Raw genomic sequence first — 26,844 nt, 5'->3', positions numbered from 1 at the left:
CTGCTCTGCTACCTTTTTAATTTTAAGTGCCAGCAGTCTGGTTCCATTCTGGTTCAAGTGGAGCCCGTCCCTTTTGTACAGGCCTGGCTTGTCCCAAAATGTTCCCCAGTGCCTAACAAATCTAAACCCTTCCACCCGACACCATCATCTCATCCACGCATTGAGACTGCAAAGCTGGGCCTGTCAGGCTGGTCCTGCGCGTGGAACCGGTAGCATTTCAGAGAAAGCCACCTTGGAGGTCCTGGCTTTCAGCATCCTACCTAGCAACCTAAATTTTGCTTCCAGGACCTCACGGCTGCATTTCCCCATGTCGTTGGTGCCAACGTGCACCACGACCACTGACTCCTCCCCAGCACTGTCTACCAAACTATCTAAACAACGGGTGATATCCGCAACCTTCGCACCAGGCAGGCAAAACACCTTGCGGTCTACACGCCCATCACACACCCCACTGTCTATGTTCCTAATGATCGAATCACCCACTACAAGGATCCCTCCACCCCCTGGAGATATATCCTCGGCACGAGAGGATAGCTGCTCATCCCCCAAGGAATGGGTCCCTTCTAAGGGATCATTTCCCTCTTCCTCAGCTGGATGCTCTCCTTCCCCGAGACCATCGTTCTCCATGATAGCAGGAGAGCTATCATCGCTGGAGTGGGACACAGCTATAACGTCCCTTGAGGCCTCCTCCACGCACCTCTCTGCCTCTCTCAGCTTTTCCAGGTCTGCCACCTTGGCCTCAAGGACTATTATTTGACTATTATTTGATTTATATCCCACCCTTCCTCCCAGCAGGAGCCCAGAGCAGCAGACAAAAACCACTAAAAACACTTTAAAACACCATAAAGATAGACTTTAAAATACATTAAAACAAAACGTCTTCAAAAACATTTTTTTAAAAAGCTTGCTAGGTATCTTTAAAAAAAGATTAAACAGATTTTTTAAAAAAAAGGTTTAAAAACGTATTAAAAAGCAATTCCAACACAGCCGCAGATTGTGTTGCATATGCTCCCAACAAACCAACCGGTGGAGACACAGAGAAAACCAGCATACCTTCTGCCACCTGTCATCCGCTCTGGGCAGGAGGGGGGTGGCAGAAAGACAGGAGCTTCCCTTTTTGTCTCTGACTTCATGCTGCAAATCTAAGACACAACCACGAGAAAGCTTTCCACCCAAATTTTAGCAGTTTCAGTTTACTAAAGGTATGCCCACATGATGAAACCGATATGGGGATGCAAATGAGCATTCTGGCAGTAATGCATATATTAGAGAGAGCCTTTTCAAGACCTTTGGGGCTAAATTTAAGAGAATCAATGTAGTTTTGGCCAAGGTTGTAACATAGTTCTGAGACTAAAAAAAAATAATCACACATTTACTCCTCAATCCAGATGTGTTGGGTAAGTTCCACTAACTTCTTGTTATGTGCCTTCAAGTTGATTACGACTTATGGCGACCCTATGAATCAGTGAACTCCAAAAGCATCTGTCATGGACCACCCTGTTCAGATCTTGTAAGTGGTCTGTGGCTTCCTTGACGGAATCAATCCATCTCTTGTTTGGCCTTCCTCTTTTTCTACTTCCTTCTGTTTTCCCCAGCATTACTGTCTTTTCTAGTGAATTGCATCTTCTCATTATGTGTCCTAAGTATAACCTCAGTTTCATCATTTTAGCTTCTAGTGACAGTTCTGGTTTAATTTGTTCTAACACCCAATTGTTTGTCTTTTCCGCAGTCCATGGTATGCGCAAAGCTCTCCTCCAGTACATTTCACATGAGTTGATTTTTCTCTCATCCGCCCTTCCAGTAACTAGCTGAGCTTCATCTGTATCAAATGGCTGGACCAATATGTTGGGGCCTGGGGCAATTTGCTCTCTGCTCCTCCCTCCACACCCCTAAGAGGAAAATCCTTCTCCACTTCCATATGACTCTTCCAAAACAAGAGATAAAGTAAATTACATTTGGATCCCCACTATTTCCTGTTTGTAGAACAAATTCATCATGGAGGCTTCGTCTACATACAACGCTTTGGTATATACCATTGATATTAACTTTCACTATTGTACTCTGGGACAATCAAGAAGAGATCCTGGCCCTCCTGTGAGTGGCAACCGTTCACATACTTGGAGAGTGCCATCATCTCTCCCCTCAGTCTTCTCTTCTCACGGCTCAACATGCCCAGTTCTTTCAGTCTCTCTTCATAGGGCGTTGTTTCCAGTCCTCTGATCATCCTTGTTGCCCTCTTCTGAACCTGTTCCAGTTTGTCTGCATCCTTCTTAAAGTGAGGTGTCCAGAACTGGACACAGTACTCAAGATGAGGCCTAACCAGTGCCGAATTGGGGGGGGGGGGACTAATACTTCATGCTATTTGAAAACTATACTTCTGTTAATGCAGCCTAAAATAGCATTTGCCTTTTTTGCAGCCACATTCCACTGTTGGCTCATATTCAGCTTGTGATCAACAATCCAAAGATCCTTCTCGCATGTAATATTGCTGAGCCAAGTATTCCCCATCTTATAACTGTACATTTGGTTTCTTTTTTGTAGGTTTAGAGCTTTGCACTTATCCCTGTTAAATTTCATTGTTTTCAGCCCAATGCTCCAACCTATCAAGATCCCTTTGAATTCTTTCTGTCTTCCAATGTACTAGCTATCCCTCCCAATTTTGTATCATCTGCAAATCTGATAAGCATTCCCTGCACCTCCTCATCTAAGTCACTAATAAAAATGTTGAAGAGCACTGGGCCCAGGACCGAGCCGTGTGGTACCCCGCTAGCTACCGCCCCCCAATTTGAGAAGGAACCATTGATACTCTTTTCGAGTACAGTACAATTCTGTAGCCAACAATGGATCCACCTGATAGTAGTTCATCCAGCCCACATTTATCTAGCTCGCTAATCAGAATATCATGGGGCACTTTGTCAAAAGCTTTGCTGAAGTCAAGATATATTATGTCCACAGCATTCCTAGAGTCTACAAGGGAGGTTACCCAATCAACTGCTATTGTGATATCAGCTCTAATCCACCATTGGTTGCTTTAAAATTGGACAAATGTTTTGGCATGTCTTAAAAGTTGTATGCCGTCCTTCCCCAAGGAGTTCAGGTGTTCTCCTCCCTTCCCTTTTACCCTCCCAACCACCCTGTGAGGTAGATTAAGCTGAGAGTTAGTGACTGGCCCAAAGTCACCTGGTGAGCTTCATGGCTGAGTCTGAGTCTCCTGGGTCCTAGAGTCTTAACTGCTATGACACACTGGCTCTTTCCTACTTCTCTGCAGAGGGAATGTGGCTTTGGGAACCCTTTGCTACTTTACACTGCAGCTGGGCAGCATTCTCTGCTTTTTAGAAAAGGGTTGGCTTGATGAACTAGGGATGTTGATTTCTTCATGTAGCTGGGACTAAATATTCTGTCAGGAGGAGGGTATGCTCCATGCACTTATCACTGGGAAGAGCTTCACCATGCCCCCAAAGAATAGAGCGCACACAAGAGTTTACAAAGCCCAAAATAGTTTTTATTCACTTTTTCAGATCTTTGCCTCAACAAGACAATTTGCAAACATGCTAAGGCTATAAAATGTCCAACTGGACAAAAAAAGAAAGAAAGAAAAAGAAAAAAGACATGCAACACTGATTATTTAAAAATCACAGCTATTACAAGATCGACCATGCCCACCTGGGCTACTGGTCCCATACAACAGCAATGGCATACAGTAACCATGGCAACGTACCACACAGGACTCAGCACCTGAGGTAGGTCTCTTTACAGTAAGAAAATAAAATTTCCTACACCAGTGTCAAACCCTGATCAGCAGGAGCCTGCTAAAAATTGCAGGGGGGGTAATTTTAGTAACAAATATGCAGAAAATAAAAAGTTTTCACGTAGACCGAGTAGGGCAAAGAATTGTTACAAACACCCAAGTATCTGAAAAGCTTTCCAAGTATTAGCATATTTAGATCACTAGATCAATAATTCAGCAGAGGCAACTTTGAAAACTTTTACAGACAGCACCAGGTTCTCAATCTAAAGAAGGTTAATTGTTGTAGTTTATTAATAAAGTTGTATGTATGTGTTTACTCAACAAAGCAGAAGCAGTTTGTATTTCTATAAAATATAAAGAACTCTATTGATAGAGAATATTATCACATTCCCTTTATTGCACCAGAGAAAGTGACAACAGGGTTTTTTAAGGTACCTAATGCAAATGGGTGGTTCTTCCTCTCCTGCTACTGACAAAGCTCACTTAATGAAATCACAAGAGAACCAAAAAAAATCTAAACCCCACCAGAAGAAAAAGTTATGGGAAAGCTGCCACTACTTCCATGTGTCCTAGTAAAGTGCCAAAGAACACAATGGATCTGATGTGACTGAGTTACATCACCAGAGTCCATCTCTCCCCTGCGAAGGACAGAGAACTGGACACAGAAGGACACTACTGCAAAGGTTCACTTCCTTTGAGAGATCTGCAAAAATCCAGCACTAAGAGAAAACTGACTGCAAAAGACAAAACAGGATCTATTGCGGCATGGCAAAGGCCAGATTCCCAGTCCCATAAAACTGTACAAAAATGATAGAAAAGAATATGCACTGGTATTAACACAGTGCTCATTTTAATATAAAATAAACAGCTTACATTTCCACTGTAAATATAGGCTATGTACAGAATTCTGTATAGATATAGCTACATGTATAAAGCTTCAATATAGGCCTCTTGATACATTTATAATCATGGCTCCCTGAGCCATTTTGTAGAGTGCATTTAATAGCAAAATTAGTAACAAGAATATGGAATAAATACCATAATAAAAACCATAAAGAACCTTCCTTACAGTACTTTTAAAAAAAGAACTCAATCTTAACCCACAATGCTAAAAAGAAAAAGAAAAGGCAATCTGCTGGGAGTACATGAAGATGGAGGAGGTGGTACCTGCCACAGACAAAGACTGTTACTCTCCTGATTAAAGTGACATTGCTCTGAATTTTAGCCCTTGACAGCAATCTTATTTTCTGCAGCAGCAAACATGGCATAGAAGCGAGAGTTCTCATTGGACAGGAGAGCAGATGGAGTATCAAATTCCATCACCTAAAATAAAATTAAGGAGGAGACTGTTAGCGATGCAAGAAGTACCATTAAATCTTCCATTTGTAAACACGAGTAATACTATAGCATTTATTTCTCTATTATATTGTAACATTTATAGACTGCGGTTTCATAGAACTACAGCAAGGAGGTATATATCATACAAAAATACAATACAGTATAAACATCAGTAACTATTTGTTGGTAAAAACAAATTCACAATTGCAAAGGCCTTTCTGAATAACACAGTTTTAGCAGATGCCTGAAAGGTGGCAAAAAGGGTTCCTGCCAAACCTCTACAGGCATTGAAGCACGTAGCAGATGGAATCGTAGCTTAAAAGGAACCAACGGATAATCTAGTCCAGTCTTCTCCAAACTAGTGCCCTCCAGATGTTTCAGAGTACAACCCCCATCAGCCCCAGCTGTAATATTTTTAAAACCTAAGCTAAAAAGCTTTTTAGATTCTCCTCAAAAGTCTCCAAGGAATGATGTCTAGCCACCTCCTTAAGGTAGCTTATTTCACTGATGTACTGCTTTGATATAGCTCAAGGGTTTTAATATTTATGCCAGATTTTTTTTCCTTTCTGAGATCTTTCTTAATTATGTAAGCGCTCAATTCTGTCTCAAGTGGAGGAGAGGCTCCTTGAAGCAGTTTGAGAACAACCTGTGTGAATTTGTAAAGGAAAACATTTTTCCATTTCTTGCTTACCTGCCCTTGCATCAGCACCATAATCCGATCAGAGCCCAGAACCGTATGCAGGCGGTGAGCGATCGTCAGCATTGTGCAGTCTGCAAACGCCTCTCTGATAGTCTCCTGGATCAGCAAATCAGTCTCGGTATCCATGGCAGCTGTCGCTTCATCCAGGATCAAGATCTGAATAGAGAGCATAAACATGAGCTTAGTTAAAAATAGGGACACACGCCTCTCTCAGTGCTCCAAGGGTGAACAACAGGATTTGTCAAGAAAACCAAAGAACAAGTAGAAAAGTAAGTACAAATAAAGAAGCTGAGAAAATGAAGAATCTATTTCTCCTAGGCGAGGCAGGGAGAGAAAACTGAGGGAGTAACCATAGAGAGATGCCTCCCTATGGGTGGCGGGAACCCATAACACATAGGTGTCTGGAATCCGCCTGCACTACCCCAGGGAAGAGCCCATTACAAAAGGGCAGAAGGGGCCCATTGAACCCAAGCAGAAGATGTTGCCCTGGAGCAGGAGTAGTCTATATGGTGCCCTCCAGATGTTGCTGAACTTCAACTCTCATCTGTCCCCATTGGACATGCTGGCTGAGCCTGATGCAAGTTGGGAGTCCAACAACATCTGGAAGACACCATGTCGTTGGCTGCTCAGCAGCTTCTTAGCCCTCTGCACTGGTTCTCTCAACACAGACGTTAACTCTCCCATAATTCAGCTGTAATGTTTTTCTTGGGCTGAGGTGGAGGACACATTAGGCTAAACTGGAATCCTTCCATTATTTACTATGTCCAGTATTTCACCTATGCATTTAAGGTCTCTGTTTTGCTTTCTCTTCTACTACTTTTCCTCCAGGTCTTCCTAATAGCCCAAAGGGGACTGCCTAATTGATGGGTTGTATCTTTTCCCCAGACACGTCACAGGTCCATTTGCCCCTAACAAAAGAGATACCGACCACTCTCTTTCTGTACGCGCTTTATATATATATATATATATATATGAACGTAATTGTGATTAACCAAACAGAGGTTTTTATTGTATTAACAAAACGTTTCAGCTTCCGCCTTCATCAGCTGCCAACATACAGATGCTGTTACCAAGGTGGCAGTTATAGAGCTTTGAGGATGGAATGCTCAGAGGGGCTTCATTTGCAGAAGCTAAGTAGTGGTGGTACTGTCCTCCAGGTTCAGGCCATGTGGTGCCAATGTGTCCAGAGAGTAACACACAAGTTAACCGTGTGAAATCCAGTGAACCCCTATAAATTTTGTGTCTAGCTGGGATTTTAAAGCAAATTGATACTGTCAAAATAAGTGGTAAATGGCAGAGGGTAAAAAAAAAGCCAACCACCTGGAACTTTCAAGATGCCAAATACTTCAAACATATACTGGATGTTATGCTTTTTTCTTAAAAAAACACAAGAAGAGAGACGCGTAGAATATGCATCGTAGTAGTACATTGCCCTAGTAGTATAGTAAGAAAAGAGCTGAAGCTGTGTGCACTCAGCTGCCTCTACAGTACAGTGGCAATTCTAAAGTTGAGAGGTGACCAATCAAACTAAAATTGGGAGCCGGGGCTGAGAATATAAGGTGGGAGGGGGCAATGCAATGCAGAAAGCTAAACAGGTTTCACTTCTGGAATCAGAGAATGAAGCCAACATGCACACTTCGGACAAAGGCAAAATTCTGGAGAAGTATCTACAGTAAAATGTGCCAGATAGACATTACCACAGAGCCCTGCTCCTTTAATCCTGGCTTATTAACAGGCTTTTCTTAGAAAAGCCAGTATCAAGCCACACACAGAGTCATTCTCTTCTAGCTCACCTTACAACGGCGCAGTAAGGCCCTGGCGATACAAAGCAGCTGCCTCTCCCCAACAGAGAAATTTTCACCGTTTTCCATCACTTCAGATTCAAGTTTCATGGGCATCAGAGAAATCTGGACAATAACAAGGGAATGGAGATGGATCAGTGCTATGGCCTAAACTGTGGCAGCAGAGTCATCTTTTCCGAAAGCATGGTGCTTATGAGAAAAAATGCCCTATTTGTCACAATAATCCAAACACCTCTCATTTAATGAGAACAGCATACAATAATGACGATCCAAGATTAAAGTGATCCAAGTGATCCAAGATTTGGATCCAAGAGAGCTATCACCTCTGATTTTCAGAAACTCCCAGTGGGGACTGCACCAGATTGACTCAGTGTCACCAAGGAGGAGTCATACCTCAGTCAATAGCGTGCACAAGGATTCATCTGGCGTGGCCCTTTATTAATCTATAAAATTTGAGTCACTTTTGCTCAGAATGACATAAAAGGAGTCCTCTTCGCAACAGGTATTTTGAAGTTATTTAATGTTTCTGACAGCATGATATCCCCGTAGTACACAGTTTCAGCAGTGATCTTGGAAACCACTTACAAATTGCATATATATCTTAGAAGCTGTTATCTAGATCTGTTAAGCTGAAACCCTCATTATTTGAATCACTCCACAGCTGTGAGAGTCTCTTTAATCTTTCTTCTGACTGTCAGGCCTCAGTGTAAAAAAATAAAGCCTATAGGAGTATGTGAACATTTGTTAACTTCAAGCCAGGTCATCTGCATGTTATTAGTTCTCCCTGAATTTTTTTTTTTTTTAAATGAATATATAGATGACTAATTCCTTTCAATCCCACCCACCTGGCTCTATGCCTGAAGAAATTATCAAGGATTGTCAGGTGGAAGTTTTCTTATTATTTGCAAGAATTTTTCTTTGACTCATTAGAAAGGGACTGACTGCTGTGATGTAGGCAAGCATCTCACATGGTCCAGGGGCTGCTAGGCAAGAATCCCCACCTCTGCTACCAATTCCCGTACTTACACAGTCCTTCATGTGAGTCCTTTCCAAAGCATCCCAGATTTGCTCTTCACTGTACTGCGTGAAAGGGTCCAAGTTAGATCTAGAGGAGAGAAAAGTGTAATAGGACATGATGACCGATTCTCCTCTTTACAGACATGTAAACACCAGCCAACACACACACCATGGAAGCCAGACAGTCTTCAAGAGGTAAGATGCTCAGAACTGCCAAGGTGCTGCAAATCAGCAGCTGAGCCCAACTCTCAAATGTTATACTAAGCAAACATGTTTTGGTGACTTTCTTCAGTCTGCACCACAGAGGCTTAGAAACCTGTAAGATTAAATCGTCTTTGTTCAAGCAAGATAGGTAAAAATAAGGCAAGCTCCAAAGAACATACCTCTATCACAGGGATGGCTAAACTTTGTTGGCCTAAGGGCCAATCCTTTGAGAGCCACATGCCAACAGTGGGTGTGGCCAACACATACACTCGCTCGCTCTCACACACAGAGACACACAACCCTCCCCCCTTCAGCTGATCCATACAAATTAAATGTGGAGCAGGGATTATCAGTCCCTCTCCATTCAAATGAGTGATGAGGTCACTGGGGAGAAGGCAATTTGCATCCCCCATCAGGGTTCTGCCCATGCCACCACTGGACCTACTATAGTATGGTATCATCATCAATAGCTCCCACTGCCAAAATCAGTGGCATGTCAGAGGAGCAGAAATAATTGCTAGGTATGGGTGGATGAGGCCTCTGAACTGGGGTTAGCCACCTCAAGCTCTAATGTATTGGGTACCTCACTGGCAACCATTTATCACAGAGCATTTGGACCAACGTTCCTCAACCTGGTGCCCACCAGATGCTGTTGGATTACACCTCCCACCATCTCTGACCATTAGCCATGCTGCCTGGGGCTGTTGGGATTTCGGAATCCAACAAAGTCTGGAAGGCACCAGGTTAGGTAAGATTGAGTCAATGTTTAAGCAGCATTCATATCCTTAATTCAGTCACGTTTTGCCTGCATAATGAACAAAACGGAGTGAGCAGAAGGCAACAGGAGCAGTCACCCACCATGACATTTCCTAGAGCAATGGAACGTCCACCTCTATTGCAGCTAACTTAAAGGTTGGCGGGGTGGGAGGAAAGGAAAGCACAAGCCCTTTTCTATCTCTTTTTTTACTAACCTCACAGTACCACTGAACAACACAGGCTCTTGGGGTATTATGGAGAGCTTGCTTCGGAGATCTGCTAAGCCTATGTCATTGATCTTGACTCCATCAATTTTAATGCAGCCTCCTGAGAGTTCAACCAAGCGGAAGAGAGCCATTCCTAGAGAGGACTTCCCTGAAAAAAGCAAGGAAAAATAAGGGTCAGCCGATTTTTTATTTATAAAAATATTTGTATAGCGCTACTTTGTTAGACACATCAAAGCAGTTTACAACACATTAAAAACCACCACCATAGAATAAAAACATTAAAAACACAATAAAAACAAAGGTCAGCTTTGGTGAAAAAACTATGATTCTAGGTTCACATATCGGACAGAAACAAATACATTAAAATCTTACTCCATCACTGGTTACATGCAGGGGTGCTATGTCAGCCTTTTAGCAGCAAAGTAATTTTTTAATTTTCTTACTACCTTTACAATTCACCTTTCTGCCAGTGCATTTAAGCAGTTCAGCATTTAATACGAATTACAATTCAACAGACATGTTACAAAAGTGACATAGGACAAAGAAAGGAGAAGAGAACAACAAAATTTAGGTTCCATGGCTGCCTCTGAAGGCAAGTGTGAGGGGATGAACCAAAAGACAATGGGGAAAACAGCTCTAAGCGACTAGGACAAGAGAAAGAAGAGCTTTCTTCCTGGGAGCAACCCAGAAAGGTGTTCACAGCCACTGAACTGTGAGGCACTTTACGCGGAGAACAGGAGCTTTCCATTCTCAAAGAAGTAGCTGTTCCTTCCAGTCACAACCTTTTGCTAAAACAAACTACTGAGAGCAGAGCTACACTCAAAACAGAAGAGCAAGTTATCTACATCTCAGGTAGATCTTGCTGGCTCACAGAGGACTCCCAATAAAGTCAAACACAAGCAAGTTTTAAGGGAACCCTCATTATGAGTAATAAGGTGGTGTTCAGCTGTGCACAGGCGCATATAACAGCTAATGTAAATTAATCCTGTAGAACCTGTTCTGGAATGGAAACAAGTGCTTTTAGTGCAGGACAGCTGCACTTTCCTTCTTCAAACATAACTGCTACCTGCTTCACTGCTAGGTGGCTCCAGTCAGCTTTCATCAGTACTTACACTAGTGTTTTCACAGACATTCATGGGAAGGGATTTTAGCCTCCCGAAGAGTTGCCTAGGGGTGTCCTTACCTGACCCCGTCCTCCCCACAATGCCAATCTTTTCCTTGGGTTTGATGGTGAAGGACACTTTCTTGAGGACAAGTGGCAAGTTTTCCCGGTATCGCATTTCTGCATTTTCAAAAATGACCTCTCCTTCCTGAGGCCAATCTGGAGGGGGAGCCTTGTTCTTAATCCGAGCTGGAGCCTCTAGGGAAAGAGTCTTAGAAAGTTGGGGGTGGACCGGAGGGGGGGGGGGAGAGAGAGAGAGAGAGAGACAGAGAGAGGAAGAGGTCAACCATCAGCTGATAACAGTGTTCCTATGAATGTTTCCTCGTAACAGACCACAGCTGAGAGCAGATAACTGTATTTTCAACACAAGAAAGTTTCAACAGGAACAGACATATCATGCATGTGAGAGAGGGTGCATCTCTTGACCTTGAAGTATCTTTTACTGAGTTCAAGGCACTCTTTCCCTCAAATTCTCTGTCACGGCAGGAAAATACCTCATGATGACAGGCCAGCTCTTCTCATCCAGTCTGGGAACAAGACTGACAGAGGCTTTTGAAGCCTTCCCTGGAAGAGCCCCTCACAGTTCTTTGTCCAGCTATCAGCTGCTCCCTGCGGTATTGGCTTTTTAGAGACTTCTCTCTCATCTTCACTAGATTAACTAGTTAGTTTATCAGATAAATATTATGGGGGGGGGAATTAACACAGGTCTTGGGCAGGGCCGTGGAGTCGAAGTCATGGAGTTGGAGTCGGAAGCAATTTTGGGTGCAGTCAGAGTTGGTACCGACTCCGACTTCAAAATAAATTTTGATTGACAAATTTTTTAAAATATAAATTCAAAATGTCAAAGAAGCTTCCCATGAAGTCAGCTGTAGTTGAACATTTCACGATAACTCAAGATGGAAAACATTTTGTGTGTCAGTGTATGACACAGGACCCAGATGAAGACAAATGCTGTGATGCCAAGATCAGAGCATATTCAGGCAGCGATAAAAATGCTCCTATAAGAGCTTCCAATTTAAAAAGACATTTACAGCCCTTTCCAGGGCTGAGCTGGAAGCAATTTTGGGTGGAGTCGGAGTCAGACAGTAGAAAAATAGAGGAGTCGGAGTCGAAAGTTTAGCATACCGACTCCACAGCCCTGGTCTTGGGAGTGCATGCTCTCCTCCTTTCGTCCCAGGCCAACTCACGATAAAGAAAAGGAATGGCAAAAGGATTCTACTGCAGTCAGTGAGGGTGGGAGCAACATCTGCATCACTTTACACTAAACCCACAATAGCAAACATTGACAGAGATATTTGCTATCTGGCACTCTTCTCTCTCCCCCCCCCCCGCTTCAATGTTTACTATTCATTATATTTGTCTCAGTGACAGTCTTGCCAGGACACATGGTTCTGTGCAGCAAGCAGGACGCAGCACAAAGTGTAGAAGCACTGCGGCTGAATATCCCCCCGTCACAGATTTTTATCTTCCCTTGCCTGAGAAAGGGCTCTTTCCAGTCATGGAGTGGATGACACCTTGGCCCCACCCTGGATCTGGGAATGCACTTTTTGCATGGGAGTGGCCTGGGCTTCCCCATCACTGGTTAACACACCCAGGACACAGGGACAACTTTCTGTCATGTCCTTTTCTCAGCTCTCTGTTGAGTTTGTTAATCTGCAGCATTAATTGCAGTTTAATTGTTGAGAGAGAGCAAGTCTGATTTCCAGCCATAAGAGCCTCCAAAACTGAAAGGGCGCCTCTTCCCAGTACGGATTTCAGATGCTTCCTAGAATGGATGGGAAAAGTCATCCATCACTACAAGATGTCATCCTCTCCATGAGCAGGAAGAACCTCACAACTAAGGACATTACTTCTTCCTTAAGCAGGTACACACATATATTCTCTCTCTCTCTCTTTTTTTTTTTTGGTAAGTGTTCTTTCCTGGAGTTCAGCTGCCAACAAGACAGCTGCACTGTGTCAATGCAGTGCAAAGTAAAGATATTTCATTTACACAGCTATCCTCCCAAATGTTTAATTTTAAGCACATGGCACAAGGTCAAATGAAGCCAGTATTAGAACACAATTTGGGAGCTGGAGGCACTTTTCTAGAGAGAAGTCATCCCAGACCAGTAAAAGCAATGTGGAAATATTTTGAGTACCTTGATATAGTGGTCAATCCTCTCCACAGAGGTGAAGCGGGCCTCTGTCTCTGAAGCTAGCCTGACTGTGAACTGGAACAGCCCTGTGAGCTGATGACAAAACAGACAAGAATTGAACCATTAACACCACGACCTCAGCTGCTTACGTTTATTAGCTTATTCTTTTTTTTTTTATGATAATAATATTTTATTAGTTAGTCCAAAGACCATTACAAGCAAAGGTCAGGTACAAAACATTAAAACGTTAAAATGTACATACAAACAAAATCATAATCAAAGTTATGTAAATATAATTAAAACAAGTATCTTAATCAGGACTATACAAAAGAGCAAGTGACCAGGGAAGGGCGTAGCCTTTTAGTGCAATAACCAAAACCTTTATAGGCTCCGAACTGGGGCTTACCAGAATATTCTGGCTCTTTTGTTACTTTAATTAATTAATTTAATTTTGCGGAGCAACCATACATGGTCTGTTAATTATAACTAGGTTCAAGAATTTAGAGACTTGGACCGTGATTGCTTTTTCAGCGCTCTCTAAGAGGGCAAACAAAAGAGCCTCCAAGGAACGACCCAGGAAGGATTTCACGATGGGGTTTAAAAGATCTTTTCTAGCCCCATTGTAGTACCTACAGTTAAATATTACATGCGAGACAGACTTGACTTCAGTTTTGTCGCATGGGCAGTATCTGAGATTTCTCGGGATTTTTTCGTATCTGCCCTGCAGAAGGTTAGAAGGTAGGGCAATGAATCGGGCCAAGGAAAATGCCCTTCTGTACTTGGGTACAGACAGACAGCTGAGATAACTCATCCCATCTTTGCAGGGGAGTCCTGGGAGTCCCAATGAACGGGGTGAACAAGGGCCTGAAGCAGCTGCCAGGAGCTCTTGATTGTCTGTATCAATTAGCCGCTGTTTGACAATCGCCTTGGCCCTACCAAGCTCCATAGAAAGCAACTCAGCGGATGAGAGACCCACCGATGTAACTTTATCTTGAACAATCTTGGTCCAGGATGACTGAATAGGGTCTCTCATCATCTGATAGGTGAATGAATCTTGAGAGGGCATAAGACAGCACCATAGCCAGAAATGGATGACATTTGTCCAAGCTAGACAGTTTATGGAGTTAAGGCCAGCCTCCAAAGTAAGGGTGGCTCCAGCAACACATCTAGGGGCACCAAAAATAGATCTAAGAAAGGTGGCATAGATTCCTCCCAATAAGCCTTTGAAAAAGGGGTACCAAATTGGGGCCCCATAGAGTATCATCGGGACTATTTTAATTTTTAAAACCCGTGTTGCAGCTGGCACGAATTTCCCACCCTTAGTGAAAAAGAATCGGGTCAGTGCACCCAGATTCTTCTCAGCCTTAGCCTTAACGTATTTAGCTTGGGTTCTCCAAGTGGCTTTTTCTTGAAACCAAATCCCCAAGTACGTATAAGAGTTGACTTGTTCAATTCAGACTGATCCCATAGACCAGGAGAATCTGGCCTTCCTCCTGGAGAAAACTATTACATTGGATTTAGAATGGTTAATTATGTGGTGGTTGGCTTCTCAGTATTCCACAAAACCATTTAATAGTCTTTTGAGGCCCACCTGGGTTTGGGAGATTAAAACCGCGTCATCTGCGTACAGCAAGATGGATACTTTGGTAGACCCAAGCTTGGGTGGATGGGATTGTAACATTCTCATGGCAGGAGGGAGGTCAGCCAAGTATAAGTTGAATAAGGAGGGGGCAAGAACACACCCCTGTCTGACACCTTGTGAAGAGTGGCTCTCTCTCGAGAGATGGCCTCGATAGCTGCAACATACTTGTATGGAAGTATTACAATACAATGCACGGATCAGGAACAAAAGTCTCTTCTCTATGAGCAGCGAGTCTAGCTTGCTCCAAAGACAATCACGAAGGATGGAATCAAAGGCTGATTTCAAGTCTATAAAGGCTATGAAAAGTTTGCCGCCTTGTGATTTGAAGTATTTTTGCGCTAAATGAGCCAGTACCAGGCAGTGATCGAGGGTGGAGCTTATTCATTTATTTATTTTCTAAATATTAGCTTATTCATTTATTTATATCCAACCTTATTAGCAAAGCCTCAAAATGGCTGGCAACAATAAAACAGCACACTCTACAGCCTCCCTGGTGAATATTGTAACACAGGCATTTTCTTAAACCACAATCCAACCCTGTACTTTTTTAGGCAACAAATCAGTGAGGCATATAAAGGAATAGCTGTGTACTAACATTCAAGTATTTCAGTTCCTGTTGTTACTAATTCCATTAACGAATCCAGATTCAACTACAAAGCAAAACACTATGCATTTAAGCTCAATCACCAAAGTAAAACACACACAAAACTCAAACCTCTCTTGGCACTATCATCTCTCTGGCCATACAGTATCCCTGTCTTCAAAGTTCCCTTTCTGGAAACTACACACAGCTCCTCCTACCCATAAGGCTCTCCAACTTGGCCACCAACTTGGGATGGCTTTAAAAGGGGATTAGACAGATTTCTGGAGGATAAGGCTGTCAGTGGCTGCGCTCTGCCTTCATGGTTAGAGGCAGTCTGCTTCTGAATACCAGTTGCTGGAAACTGCAGGAGAGGAGAGTGCTCTTGTGCTCAGATCCTGCTTGCCGGCTTTCCATTGATTGGCCACTGTGAGAACAGGATGCTGGACTAGATGGGCCAGTGGTCTGATCCACCTACAAGACTCTTATGTTCTCCAAGGTTATCCACACCCTCATCTCCAAACTAACGTTTGTTTTCTTGCAGAAGATATACTGTTAAATGACGAAAATACTCCCCACAGCTGAGCACCAAGAATGCTCATAACTACTGCACAGCAACTCAGCCAATGTCTCAGAAGTCAGGCAGACAGAGGCAGGCAGGGCAGCCAGTTTTTAGCCTTTATTCTAGGTCTGCTCAAACAATGTATTTTTGTGATTGCACAGGTATGGCATTTCTACTAATAACTGGAGTTCAAACATTCACATACATTTTGAAAGAGAAAGGAAGCCATTACCTGAACACCATAGGAGATGGCCAGCCCAGCATAGGCAGGCGGGATCTGGCCATGCATTAAAACAATCATTAAGCCAGTGGTTGTAATGAGAGCAATGCTGACGATATCCAGTCTGACAGCTAGCCAGCGCATTGCACAGCTGAACAAGTAGGATGGTGCTTGATTGTCATCCAGCAGTTCTTGGTATCTAGAAGAAGAGATGGAAAATACTGGCAGCGGTCTAGGTTCAAACCTTAGGTTTAAACTTAGGTGGAAGAGGAGCTGCACGAAAATGACAGATAGGCCACAGCCAAATTACAGCAGTCAGTATACACAGGGTCCAGTAATACTGCGTTTCTGCGAAATACGGCACTAACCTGCGCAGGAACTCCTGCCCTTTATTGTAGGCATGGATCGTAGAGAGGCCTTGAATGCTCGATGTGATGTGTGAAAGGAATGGGGACTGTGTAATGTTGTCCAAACGCTTCAGCTCCCGAATGAAGACTCTGCAGACAAAAAGAAAAAGAAAAAAAAGAATCAGTTGGAAGTGAGAGATCTGGCCCTGCCAATTATTCAAATCACCTATCTGGGAGAACATGACTGAAGAGGCCCTGAACAACTGTTGGGTTTACCTAGATACAACATGCAGCACTGTAAAAAGGACGACAAGGGGCCCAACTGCCATGAGGAACCACGGAAAGACACCAGAGATCACTCCCACGCAGAAGAACACCAGGATGACATTCTGTATGAACATTTCAGCTTGAAATGGCAGGCGAACATCAACTAGAAGAGATAGACAGAGATAGCGGTCTTCACACAGGAGAACGAACACAAAGGTCTAACCTTGTTGAAACTCTCCTCTGCAAATTGAGATCCCACTTCTACCCAGGGAATAAAAACCCACCACCACATTCTACCAACTCAGCCAAGATCTATCCTAGCCCCTCTTTCTCTCTCAAGGCTGTCACCATTACAAGCCCTACTTGGGTATGCTGCAGAAAGAACAACTTGCTACTATCCACTTTGAAAAGCTCTTCCTCACATCTTCATTTGGAATCACGCTCTCCCTTTCCATTAACAGCTATAGGCATTGGGAGAAACGTTTTAGCTTTCCTCTGATGAAAAGTCACTGTGGGAAAGGCACCTGCATGCTGATGGCGACTGAAAAGTCGCTTTGGGAAAGCCCTTCCTTACATCATCATTTGGAGCCATGCTCTCCCACTGCCATTAATGTTTAGGGGAAATTATTAGCTTTCATCCAGCGAAATGCCAGTAAAGACTCCTTCAGGAGGAAGGGCAGGATTTACATTTAATAAATAAAATTACTCTGCCTCGCCAGTCACAGCCACGGTTACAGCCAGATCACCCCAAGTGGAAGGGCTGACTCTAGCAAATGATAGTCAACCTAGATTCCTGGCAGCAGCCCCAAGAACGGCCAGATCAGAGCAAGGGTCCATCTAGCCCAGCATTCTGCTTCCAACAGTGGCCAGGTAGGTGTCTTGAAGAAACGCACAAGGGAGAGCCAGATGGGCAGCCATTTCTCTGGTTGGTCTCTAGCATCTAGTAGCCAGAGATATAGTGCCTCTGTTCACAGAAGTTCCATTCAGAGCCAGCAAGAACTGGCAGACTTATCCTCAATTAATCTACCTTAAAAAAGAAAAAAGGGTACATCTACCTATGTGAATGGTTACTTCAGACAATAAATTCCTTAAGTTTATTATAGGTTGCATGAAGAGTTGCATCCTTCTCATTAATTGCATCCTTCTCATTATTTTGAAGCGACTGCCAATGATTTTTAGAGAGTGTCTATTCTCACAGTTTGTCCCATCACAAGTATCTATTCTGTCCCCATCAGTCCTCTTTTTCTGATCTATGTCTTTCTGGACAAGAAGGCGCTCTATCCTCCTTGATTCAGTTGCCATTTTTAACAGCTCAATGCACATAACATTCTAAATGTTGGTGCAACACAGATTTACATGACAATGCTTACATTTTATTCTCAATATCCTTCTCTAATATTCCTAATACTGGTTTTGACCCCAGCATGCACTTTTGTGATACTTTTAAGACTTTGTCACAGCACTTAACATTTATCTGACATTTTGTTGCTCAGGCATCCACTGCAGAGAAATAGTTTTGCAGCTCTTCAAAGTCTTACTTGTAATGATACTAAATTATTCAGTTTGGTGCTACCTAGGCATTGGGTCTCTCGACATCTTTCCTCACTCCAGATCATTTGTGGACACACTAAACCAACCCTGGAAAAACCATCTGTGCATCAAAACAATTTATATGTCAACATTTTAGTGCCAGAAAATGACTTGGGAGCCCAAGCCTCATATTATACATGTACTTTTGTGAGCTTCCCTAACATCCGGGGGGGGAAGTATTTCAACATGCTGAAAAAGCATGTGGTTCTTTCCTCCTGGAACTGTACCACTTCAAATCAGCAACTATTCTCATCTATTTATGGTCCATATGGTGCTTTAATGTCAGCAAAATAAAACAAATCTACACATAGAAAGCTTGCGAATCACAGCATGTGATACAGAGGAGCCACCAGACAATCAGTACCACACCTGAAGTGGCATAGTCCAAGGAGGAACACATCACACACACGTTTCTGTATGCTGAACCAGCTGCTGCTGCTGCTGCTGCTGCTTAGGCCATTTACCTTTCCAAGGTTACTAGTTAGCCCAAGAAGGTCACTTACTGAGACCAATTACCTTCATCCATATCTTTGGAGAACCTATTGAGAATCCGCCCTGTCGGAGTGGTATCAAAAAATTTCATAGGGCTGCGAAGAATCCGTCGGAAGAGCTCATCGTGGAGCCTGGAGGAGGCTCTCAATGTCCCCTGCAATGATAGTAAAGAAGGTTAATGGAAACAGACAGGGATGCCTGGTACTGCACTTACAGCAGGGCTGTGGAGCCTGTGGCCCCCCAGGTGCCCCTGAACAAATACTCCGAGCATTCCTGACCACTGGCTATACTCCCTGGGGCTTATGGGAGTTGGTTCAACTGCATCTGGAGCGACAAAGATTCTTATCTCTAGTTCATAGGCATCAGAGTAGAGATTCACAGAAGATCTCTCAGACTTTCACACCACCAATCTTCAAAAGAAAAAGCTAGGCTATTGCACCCAGAAGGAAATATCCCTCCTCCCTCACAATGCAAGAAGTTCTTGCACAAAGTAGATTGTGCAAGAAAATAGCCCTGGAAACCCTTCTAATTTATATCTGGGATGACTCAAACTAGGGTGAGTGCTAACAAAACAGCGATGTGGGGAACCTTCAGCCCATGGACCTAGTTAGGCCCAACAGCCACTCCTACCTGCCCAACACCTGATCTCATATGTGAAATCAGTTGTGGGGCAGATACAGACCCAGCTACAAAGGAACAACTGGAAGCCTTAATGTGCACTCCCAATGGTTCCTGGAAAAGTGGGGCTTGTATTCAGCGCCTTTTAAATTTGCCTCCTAGGACTAGTTCAGCTCAGGAGCTCTTGAACGCAGGCAATCTCTACAAAAGTGGGGTTTGCTGCTGGTCTGGTGAATGCAGACCCTGCTAGGATCACCTGCACTTGGGAACCCAAGAGGAACCATTCCCTGCTGAAAGCCAAGTTAGCAGCCACTGCTCATCAGCTGTGGCTACAAGCTCCGTTTTCAGCAGGGATCTTCATTTGCAGCACAGCTTGAGGGCACTCCTAATTCTTTCCTTTGAAGTGAGTCAGCTGATGTCAGACTGACAGGTGTGTGCCAGGTGGGAAGTGAGGACAGCACAAGTCAGTGAACCAGGCTACTGGGCTCTGCTGCACAGAACAAAGGAGAAGAAACAAGGCCATTCTATTCCTGCCCTCCTCCTCAGACACACACATACCTTGACAAAGACGACACCACGCACAGCCTTCAGAATCAGCATGACACCCATTGACAGTGCATAGATGCCGGCATAATAACGCATATGGGGATTGTCCTTCATGCTGTTGCTCACTACCGTTTTGTTTCCCAGCATCAAAGTAGTGTTCTATTAAAAATCAAGATGGGTCACATGACTAAGACAGAAACAGGATATAGATCTGCCCTCTTCACAAAGTCAGCTAACAAAGCCTCAGCTTATATTAACCGTGTATCTCTACAATAAATTATATTTTATCAACAATGCAATTCTGTTGGTGGAATTGTCAGAAACCTAGGAAAATACAGTTAAATACACAATGTAACTTCAAAACAATTATTCAATTAAATCATCAGATCAGACTCACAAGTTTGTTCTTGCAACAATATATGGCCAACTTTTATTTATCCATATTGGCTGACAATATCTTGAAAAAAAACATCCCCTTGAATATTATTATTACACTTACAGATCTGTCATTCTCCATTCTTTTTCCTAGCTCTTTCTAAATACTGGACCAACAGATGCTGCTGTCTCCCAGCCACTTGGTACTGCTCCAGTATCAAAGCCTCCCTAGAAATAGTTATTAACAGTTTGATTACTGGATCTCTAAACTCATTTTGCACATTTAGCTTTAACTACCCCTTCTCCCAAAGAGCTGCTTAGTAATCTTTTCATAAGTTTCAATAACCTACAAGGTCAGGTGGGCATAGTGGATCTCATATAAGGGATCGCCTTGCCCCATTTGTGCCAACTTGCTCACTCTGATGTGCAGAACTTTCAGTTCTATAAGAGCTATGCAATGTCTGTTTTTTGTTTGTAAGGAATCATGCTTTTAGTGTGGCAGCATCTGCACTTTAGAACTCCCTGCCAATTGACATTAGGTAGGCACCACCACTGTATTTATTCAGACGCCTGCTGAAAACGTTTGCTTTGGTAGGCCTATTCAGACATATGATGGGTTAAACTTTTAATGTGTTTAAGTGATTTTAGATATTTAACAGTTTTTAAATATGTTTTTATTTTCTTTTTAATTGTATTTTTATGACAGATGTGCTTGCTGCCCTGGGCTCCTCTGGGAGGGAGGGCAGGATATAAATTTAATAAAATTAATAATACTGACCTATCTTACAAACGTTTCTTTAAGTACTACAGCAAGGCAACGTACATGAAGTGCTCAGAATGTCTGGAAGCACTTTATAAATGATAAATATCTGTGGCCTACTGACTGGCAGGATGGGTGTTGTACTCAGAGTTGATGTCTGCAAGCAGAGGATGGCTGGTTCTCACCCTGTTACAGGAGGAGGAAAACCAATGGCTATGGTTCAGGAGTAGAGCATATGCCTTGCATCTAGAGGGTACCAGCATCAATCCCTGGCATCTCCAGTTAAAAGGACTGCAGAGACCCTAGAAAGCCACTGCCAATTGGAGAAGATAGCAGCGAGCAAGATGAATTAATGGTTTGACTCTGTATAAGGATGCTTCATCTGTTCAATACTAGTCACAAAACAGAGATTGAATCCCCCTCCCCAAATGCTTTGCAATCTTCAACCTACTAAAAAGCTCCCATGGCAACCCCTGATTACAGTCCTCAGATTAACAAGACACCCACCAAGCTTACTAGGATATGCTTATAAGAAGGGATACTTCATTTAAAGGATGCTTCTGCCTTTCAGTTTTTTTTTTTTACCCACACAGTACACTAGTGTTTTATGAGCTTCCTTACATTTGCTAGTACTATTTTTTTGTCCTAACTATGATGGAACATGGAACATGTATGTAATTTTAGTATGAGATCTGAAGTCAACTCATGTATACACTTTCAGGGAAGGGGAAGGAGAGTCACCTCAAATCACACAATTTCCCCCCCTTTCAGTTATCTACAGATGATATGTTTGTGATTGTCTGAAGTTACGACAAAGAGACGTGTACATCAGAAAGAGCTTTGAGCTCTTTTTAAAATATACATGCAATTGACAGCGTAGCAGTGAACCAAACACAGCGACAGTAAACGGCTGGCTGCCAACTCCACCTGCTGGGCAACGAAGCACCCTGAAGCTGGTTGGCTGAGAGACAAAGAGACTGCTTCCATCTCAGGCGCTTGGCTTTGGGCCACTTCCTTTCCCAGCAACAGGGAAGCACACAGGGAAAGGAAACACTGTGCTACAGAACTTGATCTTCCTGTGCCCTCTCGCTACTGCCAGTGCTGTAGCAGAGCGCTTGAAGTGGAAGCAGTGCAACCTCCTTCCCTCTAAGCAAATCGGCTTCAGTCCCCCGTTGGAGGGCTGGGGAGCAAGAGGCAGGGGTGCAGCAGCAGTCTGATTCAACTGACGTGCAATGGGCACACACAGAATCTTGAGATCTCAAAGCACATTCATAGTTGCACAAGCCTCTTTTTAACATACACCTAAAGCTTTCCACACTATTGTAACTCCGGGATTTTTCCTCCTAAAGGCTCAGCTAGAATTCATGGACTAAGGATTGCTTTCTACAGATGCCTGTCAAGGCTTGCCACATTGCTAATTAAAGGAGCAGGAGATGGTGTTATTAGAGGCTTCTCCTAAAGTAATCCCAAGCAATCCCATGGAAAGATCTTGTCTTAATCCACTAGTGATGCAAATATACCATTGCTCTTACCCCGCTGCCTTGCTTGATCCAGTAACCCAGCCACCAGTTGCTGAATGCAGTGCTGCCCACATTCAATATAAAAAGTGCCATGATCACGATAAAAGCCATGGGGCCTCCAGCTGCTTGGATATAGACGCCATAAACTGACCAAGGGACAGAACCTTTGCCTTTCTCTTCCAACTGAATGAGCTGACCTAAAGCACACACATACACGGAGAGGGAGGAAAAAGCAAAGAGTGAGCAGACTGATGGGCAGCACCCAGAAATTGCAATTTGTGTTGTGAATGTGTTAGCTCCAGAACTCCATCAATCTCCCGATTTATGAATGGCATGCAGTTTTAGTAAAGAAATAGACTGATATATCTAAATGGGTCAGAATTAGGCTCTGCTCCGAGCACACACCTTGTCAGTTCTCATGCCCTCACTGCCAAGTTCATCTTTAAGGCACCCAATGGAAGTTTACAAGCATAACACAAACTTCTCAAGACAAATGCTAAGCTATAACGATTCGCCAACATCTCTGTGGCAGACAAGAGCTTAAAGCTTAAAATGCCAAAGGGCAAGATGGGTCATCAGCACCTAAACCAGGTGGTCAGCTGTACTGAAAACCATCTGGAATGTACTAGATCAGAACAGAACACACAAATGGACTAGATCCCTTTTAAGTCAGAATTTCTTTTGAAAATCAGAAAGTTTGCATGCATTTCTGGGTGGCAAATTGTACCTTCTTCCTTCTTAACTGCTTTCTCTTTCTTCACAGATCCTGATTTAGTGCCTTTATCTGGGTGCCTTTTCAGTGAAGTGTTTGTGGTTTTCTTTAAGTTAACCTGTAAAAAAAAAAGGGAGGATTTAGACACAACCTAGCGTTAACACTGAAACAGGAACTCTTCAATGCAGCACATGCCACAGAAAAAAGAATTGATAGTTTGGTTAAAATCTGCCCACTAGGCCTACACAATATTCTCAAGTTACCTTGCAATTGCAGTTTTAACAAAGATAGTTCTCAGTAGTAACTTTCCCAGCCACAAGAAAAAAACAAGGAATATTTGACTCCCATCATAGCTTGCAAGTATGAAAAGCTGTTGCTATTGCACTTGTTTCACCTAGCTTTTAGTTTGTTTATCAAAATGCCTTCCTTTGCTATTTACTGTACCTCTGCTCTCAGTTTTACCCTATTTTATTTAAAATGTTTGAAATTATTACTTTTTTCATCTGAGCTGCTTTGGGAGCCTTTTAGGGCCAAAAATGCAGGATAGAAATGGACTGATAAATAAATAAATTTATTGAGCATTTCAGGGTGCTATTGTATAGAGATATATAATTGCATTTGTTGTTGTTGTTATGTGCCTCCAAGTTGTACATTTCCTCAAATCAACTGAAAAGCGTTGCTGCTGGATCAGACAAAAGTCCCAACTAGTCCAACATCCTACTCCCATAGAAGCCAGCGAGATGCCTATGGGAAGCCTACAAGCAGGAGATGAGTGGAAATTCTCCACTCATTCTCCCCAGCTAACAGTATTCGGGTATACTGCTTCCAATACTGAAGGCAATGTATAGCGATCATGAATGGGGCCACCACAAAAGGCTGCCCAATTGACGTTGACCCATGATAGGGCCTTCTCAGTGGCAGTTCCCCATTGGTGGAATGCCCTCCTTGGTGAGGTGCATCTATCTCCCTCATTACTGACTTTCAGGAGGAATTTAAAAACATTCCTCTTTGCCCAGGCATTTGATGGCTAAAAGGCACTGTTCCTGGCAACCCCAAGATCAATGTTTTTAGATTTTTCCCTATTGTTTTACTACTGATATGTTTGCTGCCCTGAGCTCCTTTAAAAGGGTGGGATATACACTGGATAATTAAATAGTAGCAACAGCGTCATCGTCCTCCATGAATTCATCTGATCCCCTTTTTAAGCCACTCACATCGGGGGCCATCACCACAATGAATGAAAGCTTAACAATGTGCTGTGTGAAGAAATACTTCCTTTCCTATCCTGAATCTCCCAACATTCAACTGCACTGGATGACCCCAAGTTCTAGTATTACGAGAGAGAAATTATACTGGTGCTTTTAATTCCAATCCTTTCACTACAGAAGAAACTTTCTGGGGGGCAACTTTCATGCAAGTAGGATAGCATGCACAGGCAACAACCATCTCCACAGTAGCACCTGCTCTTTGGAATATAGTTCCAAAAAAGGCTCGCCCAGCCTCCCCTTTGAAAACTTTTTTCAACAAGCATCTGGAAATGTCACTGCTCCAGAAGCCACTTTTGGCAAGCTGAGGCGATACAAGGTTACTGTGCTAGGGTGCTGCTGATTGCTTGTTTACATGGATATGGTATGAAGGCACATGACTCCACCACACTGCTGAAGCTAAGCAGGTCCGGGGTTTGGTCAGTGCCTGGATGGGCGACTGCCTGGGAACCACACGTATGCCACATCACGTATGCCATGATGAAAGAAAGGCGAGACATAAATGTAAGAAATAAATAATACATATATATATCGTTTACCGTTATGTGGATTGTTTTTAATTATGATCATTTTAAATGTGATTTTATTTATTGTTGGTTTTTAAACTGCGATTTGTATTCCACTTTGGGCATTGCTCACAAGAGATAATCACAGCACAGAAAAGGCAAAAATAAATACCTCAATGTGTGGAGTATCTCCCAGCTGCAGGCTGTTAAAAATGGCAGCATATTCGCCATTGAGATTCATCAGGTCCTCGTGGCTTCCTCTCTCAGTGACACAGCCCTCTTTCATGAAGATCACTTCATCACAATCCACAAGATACTGAAGACCAAAAACAGTGGCAGGATACATAAGGGTTATGATGCCTAAATTCCTTTTTTCCATTGCTCTTATACTACTAGTTATCACAATTATGTGAGGCAACTAAGGATAAGTTAATTACAGATCACACCGTAGTACTTTTATTTATCCTGAAACCGCGTCTGATCAGTTTTACTGGACCACCTTGTGTTTTGAGAGCAGTAACTTCTATTCTCACCATCCATATTTTATGATCCACTAGATTTTCCTTGGCTTGAAGGCCCAACTGCTGTAGCCTCTTCTCCACACAAGAGAACCTACTATAACCCCAACCCCAACCCCAATAATTTTTAGTTTCCTTTTTCTATACATTCACCAGTTCTACTGTACATGCAGCTCCAGCTATTCAATTCTTAATAATATTCATTTGTTTTCCTCCTCAGGCCCTTTACTACCTTTTCCTCTAAACCAGTGGCTCCCCCAACATCCCCCCCATGGGACACTTAAAAATTGTGGAGGGTTTTGCCAGACCACTAATGATTTTTTCTGTCTGTTATAACAACTGTACTGTGCTGTGCTAGGTGACCTATGATTTTAAATTGTATTTTTACAGACATGCCATGGACTGCAGGGGTCTGCAGACCACATTTTGGGAACCCTGCTCTAAGCTACACTTTATTTATTTATTATTATTTGATTTATATCCCCCCCTTCCTCCCAGCAGGAGCCCAGGGCGGCAGACAGAAACACTAAAAACACTTTAAAACATCATAAAAAGACCTTATAATACATTAAAACAAAACAACGTTAAAAACATTTTTTAAAAGCTTTAAAAACAAAAAAATTGTTAAAAACATATTAAAGAAAACATATTAAAAGCAATTCTAACACAGATGCAGACTGGGATAGGTCTCAAATTAAAAGGCTTGTTGAAAGAGGAAAGTCTTCAAAAGGTGCCGAAAAGATAGCAGAGATGGCGGCTGCCTAATACTTAAACTTAAAAACTCCATGAGTAAAGGCACCACTTATTTTCCCCTCTGTTTCCCTTTGACAGCAGCAGCTATCCTCATCCAAATTTTTCCTAGAAAAAAAAAAGGAACAAAGATGATGGGGAGAGACCCTAAGCGTACCTGTAGCTGGTGTGTGATGAAGAGAACTGTTTTTGACTTCAGGTGCTTCCGTATTGCACTGTTGAAGATGTGGTTTCCAACATGGGCATCCAAGGCGCTGAGAGGGTCATCAAGGATGTAAATATTCTTGTCACTGTACAGTGCTCGTGCAAGGCTGATTCTCTGGCGCTGCCCCCCACTCAAATTTGCACCTCGTTCACCAATCTAAGTTAAAATATTCCTTGTTAAAATGTTTCCTTTTCTGTAACGTCTGGCAAAACATAGGTTCTTCCCTTTTTGTTACATTTGTATCCTGTCCTTTTCTCTAAATATCTCACAGCAGTACTTA

At 42.9% G+C, this 26,844-nt stretch overlaps 1 protein-coding gene across 3 annotated transcripts in view; it reads right to left on the bottom strand.

Annotated features, from left to right (window-relative positions):
• Nucleotides 1–3,480: 3,480 nt before the first annotated feature.
• The window catches only part of ABCC5 (ATP binding cassette subfamily C member 5), a 67,621-nt gene continuing 44,257 nt past the window's right edge, over nt 3,481–26,844 (bottom strand). For 2 of the 3 annotated variants that reach the window (XM_061637493.1, XM_061637494.1), the window contains exons 15-30: nt 26,517–26,720; nt 25,264–25,407; nt 23,336–23,438; nt 22,621–22,805; nt 19,966–20,112; nt 18,814–18,943; nt 16,717–16,870; nt 16,462–16,590; nt 16,106–16,292; nt 13,093–13,182; nt 10,976–11,165; nt 9,781–9,940; nt 8,615–8,693; nt 7,580–7,693; nt 5,778–5,942; nt 3,481–5,071 (exon numbers count right to left, since the gene is read on the bottom strand). In XM_061637493.1, coding sequence (XP_061493477.1) covers nt 4,970–5,071; nt 5,778–5,942; nt 7,580–7,693; nt 8,615–8,693; nt 9,781–9,940; nt 10,976–11,165; nt 13,093–13,182; nt 16,106–16,292; nt 16,462–16,590; nt 16,717–16,870; nt 18,814–18,943; nt 19,966–20,112; nt 22,621–22,805; nt 23,336–23,438; nt 25,264–25,407; nt 26,517–26,720 — 2,283 coding nt within the window. In that variant the 3' untranslated portion in view covers nt 3,481–4,969. Of the gene's footprint in view, nt 5,072–5,777; nt 5,943–7,579; nt 7,694–8,614; nt 8,694–9,780; nt 9,941–10,975; nt 11,166–13,092; nt 13,183–16,105; nt 16,293–16,461; nt 16,591–16,716; nt 16,871–18,813; nt 18,944–19,965; nt 20,113–20,452; nt 20,552–22,620; nt 22,806–23,335; nt 23,439–25,263; nt 25,408–26,516; nt 26,721–26,844 lie in introns of those variants that run through there. The other variant, XM_061637495.1, reaches the window with a different exon arrangement.

This window comes from Rhineura floridana, chromosome 7, assembly GCF_030035675.1.
Source record: "Rhineura floridana isolate rRhiFlo1 chromosome 7, rRhiFlo1.hap2, whole genome shotgun sequence".
Classification (NCBI taxonomy): Eukaryota; Metazoa; Chordata; class Lepidosauria; order Squamata; family Rhineuridae; genus Rhineura; species Rhineura floridana.
This window is presented reverse-complemented; position numbering and strand designations above follow the sequence as displayed.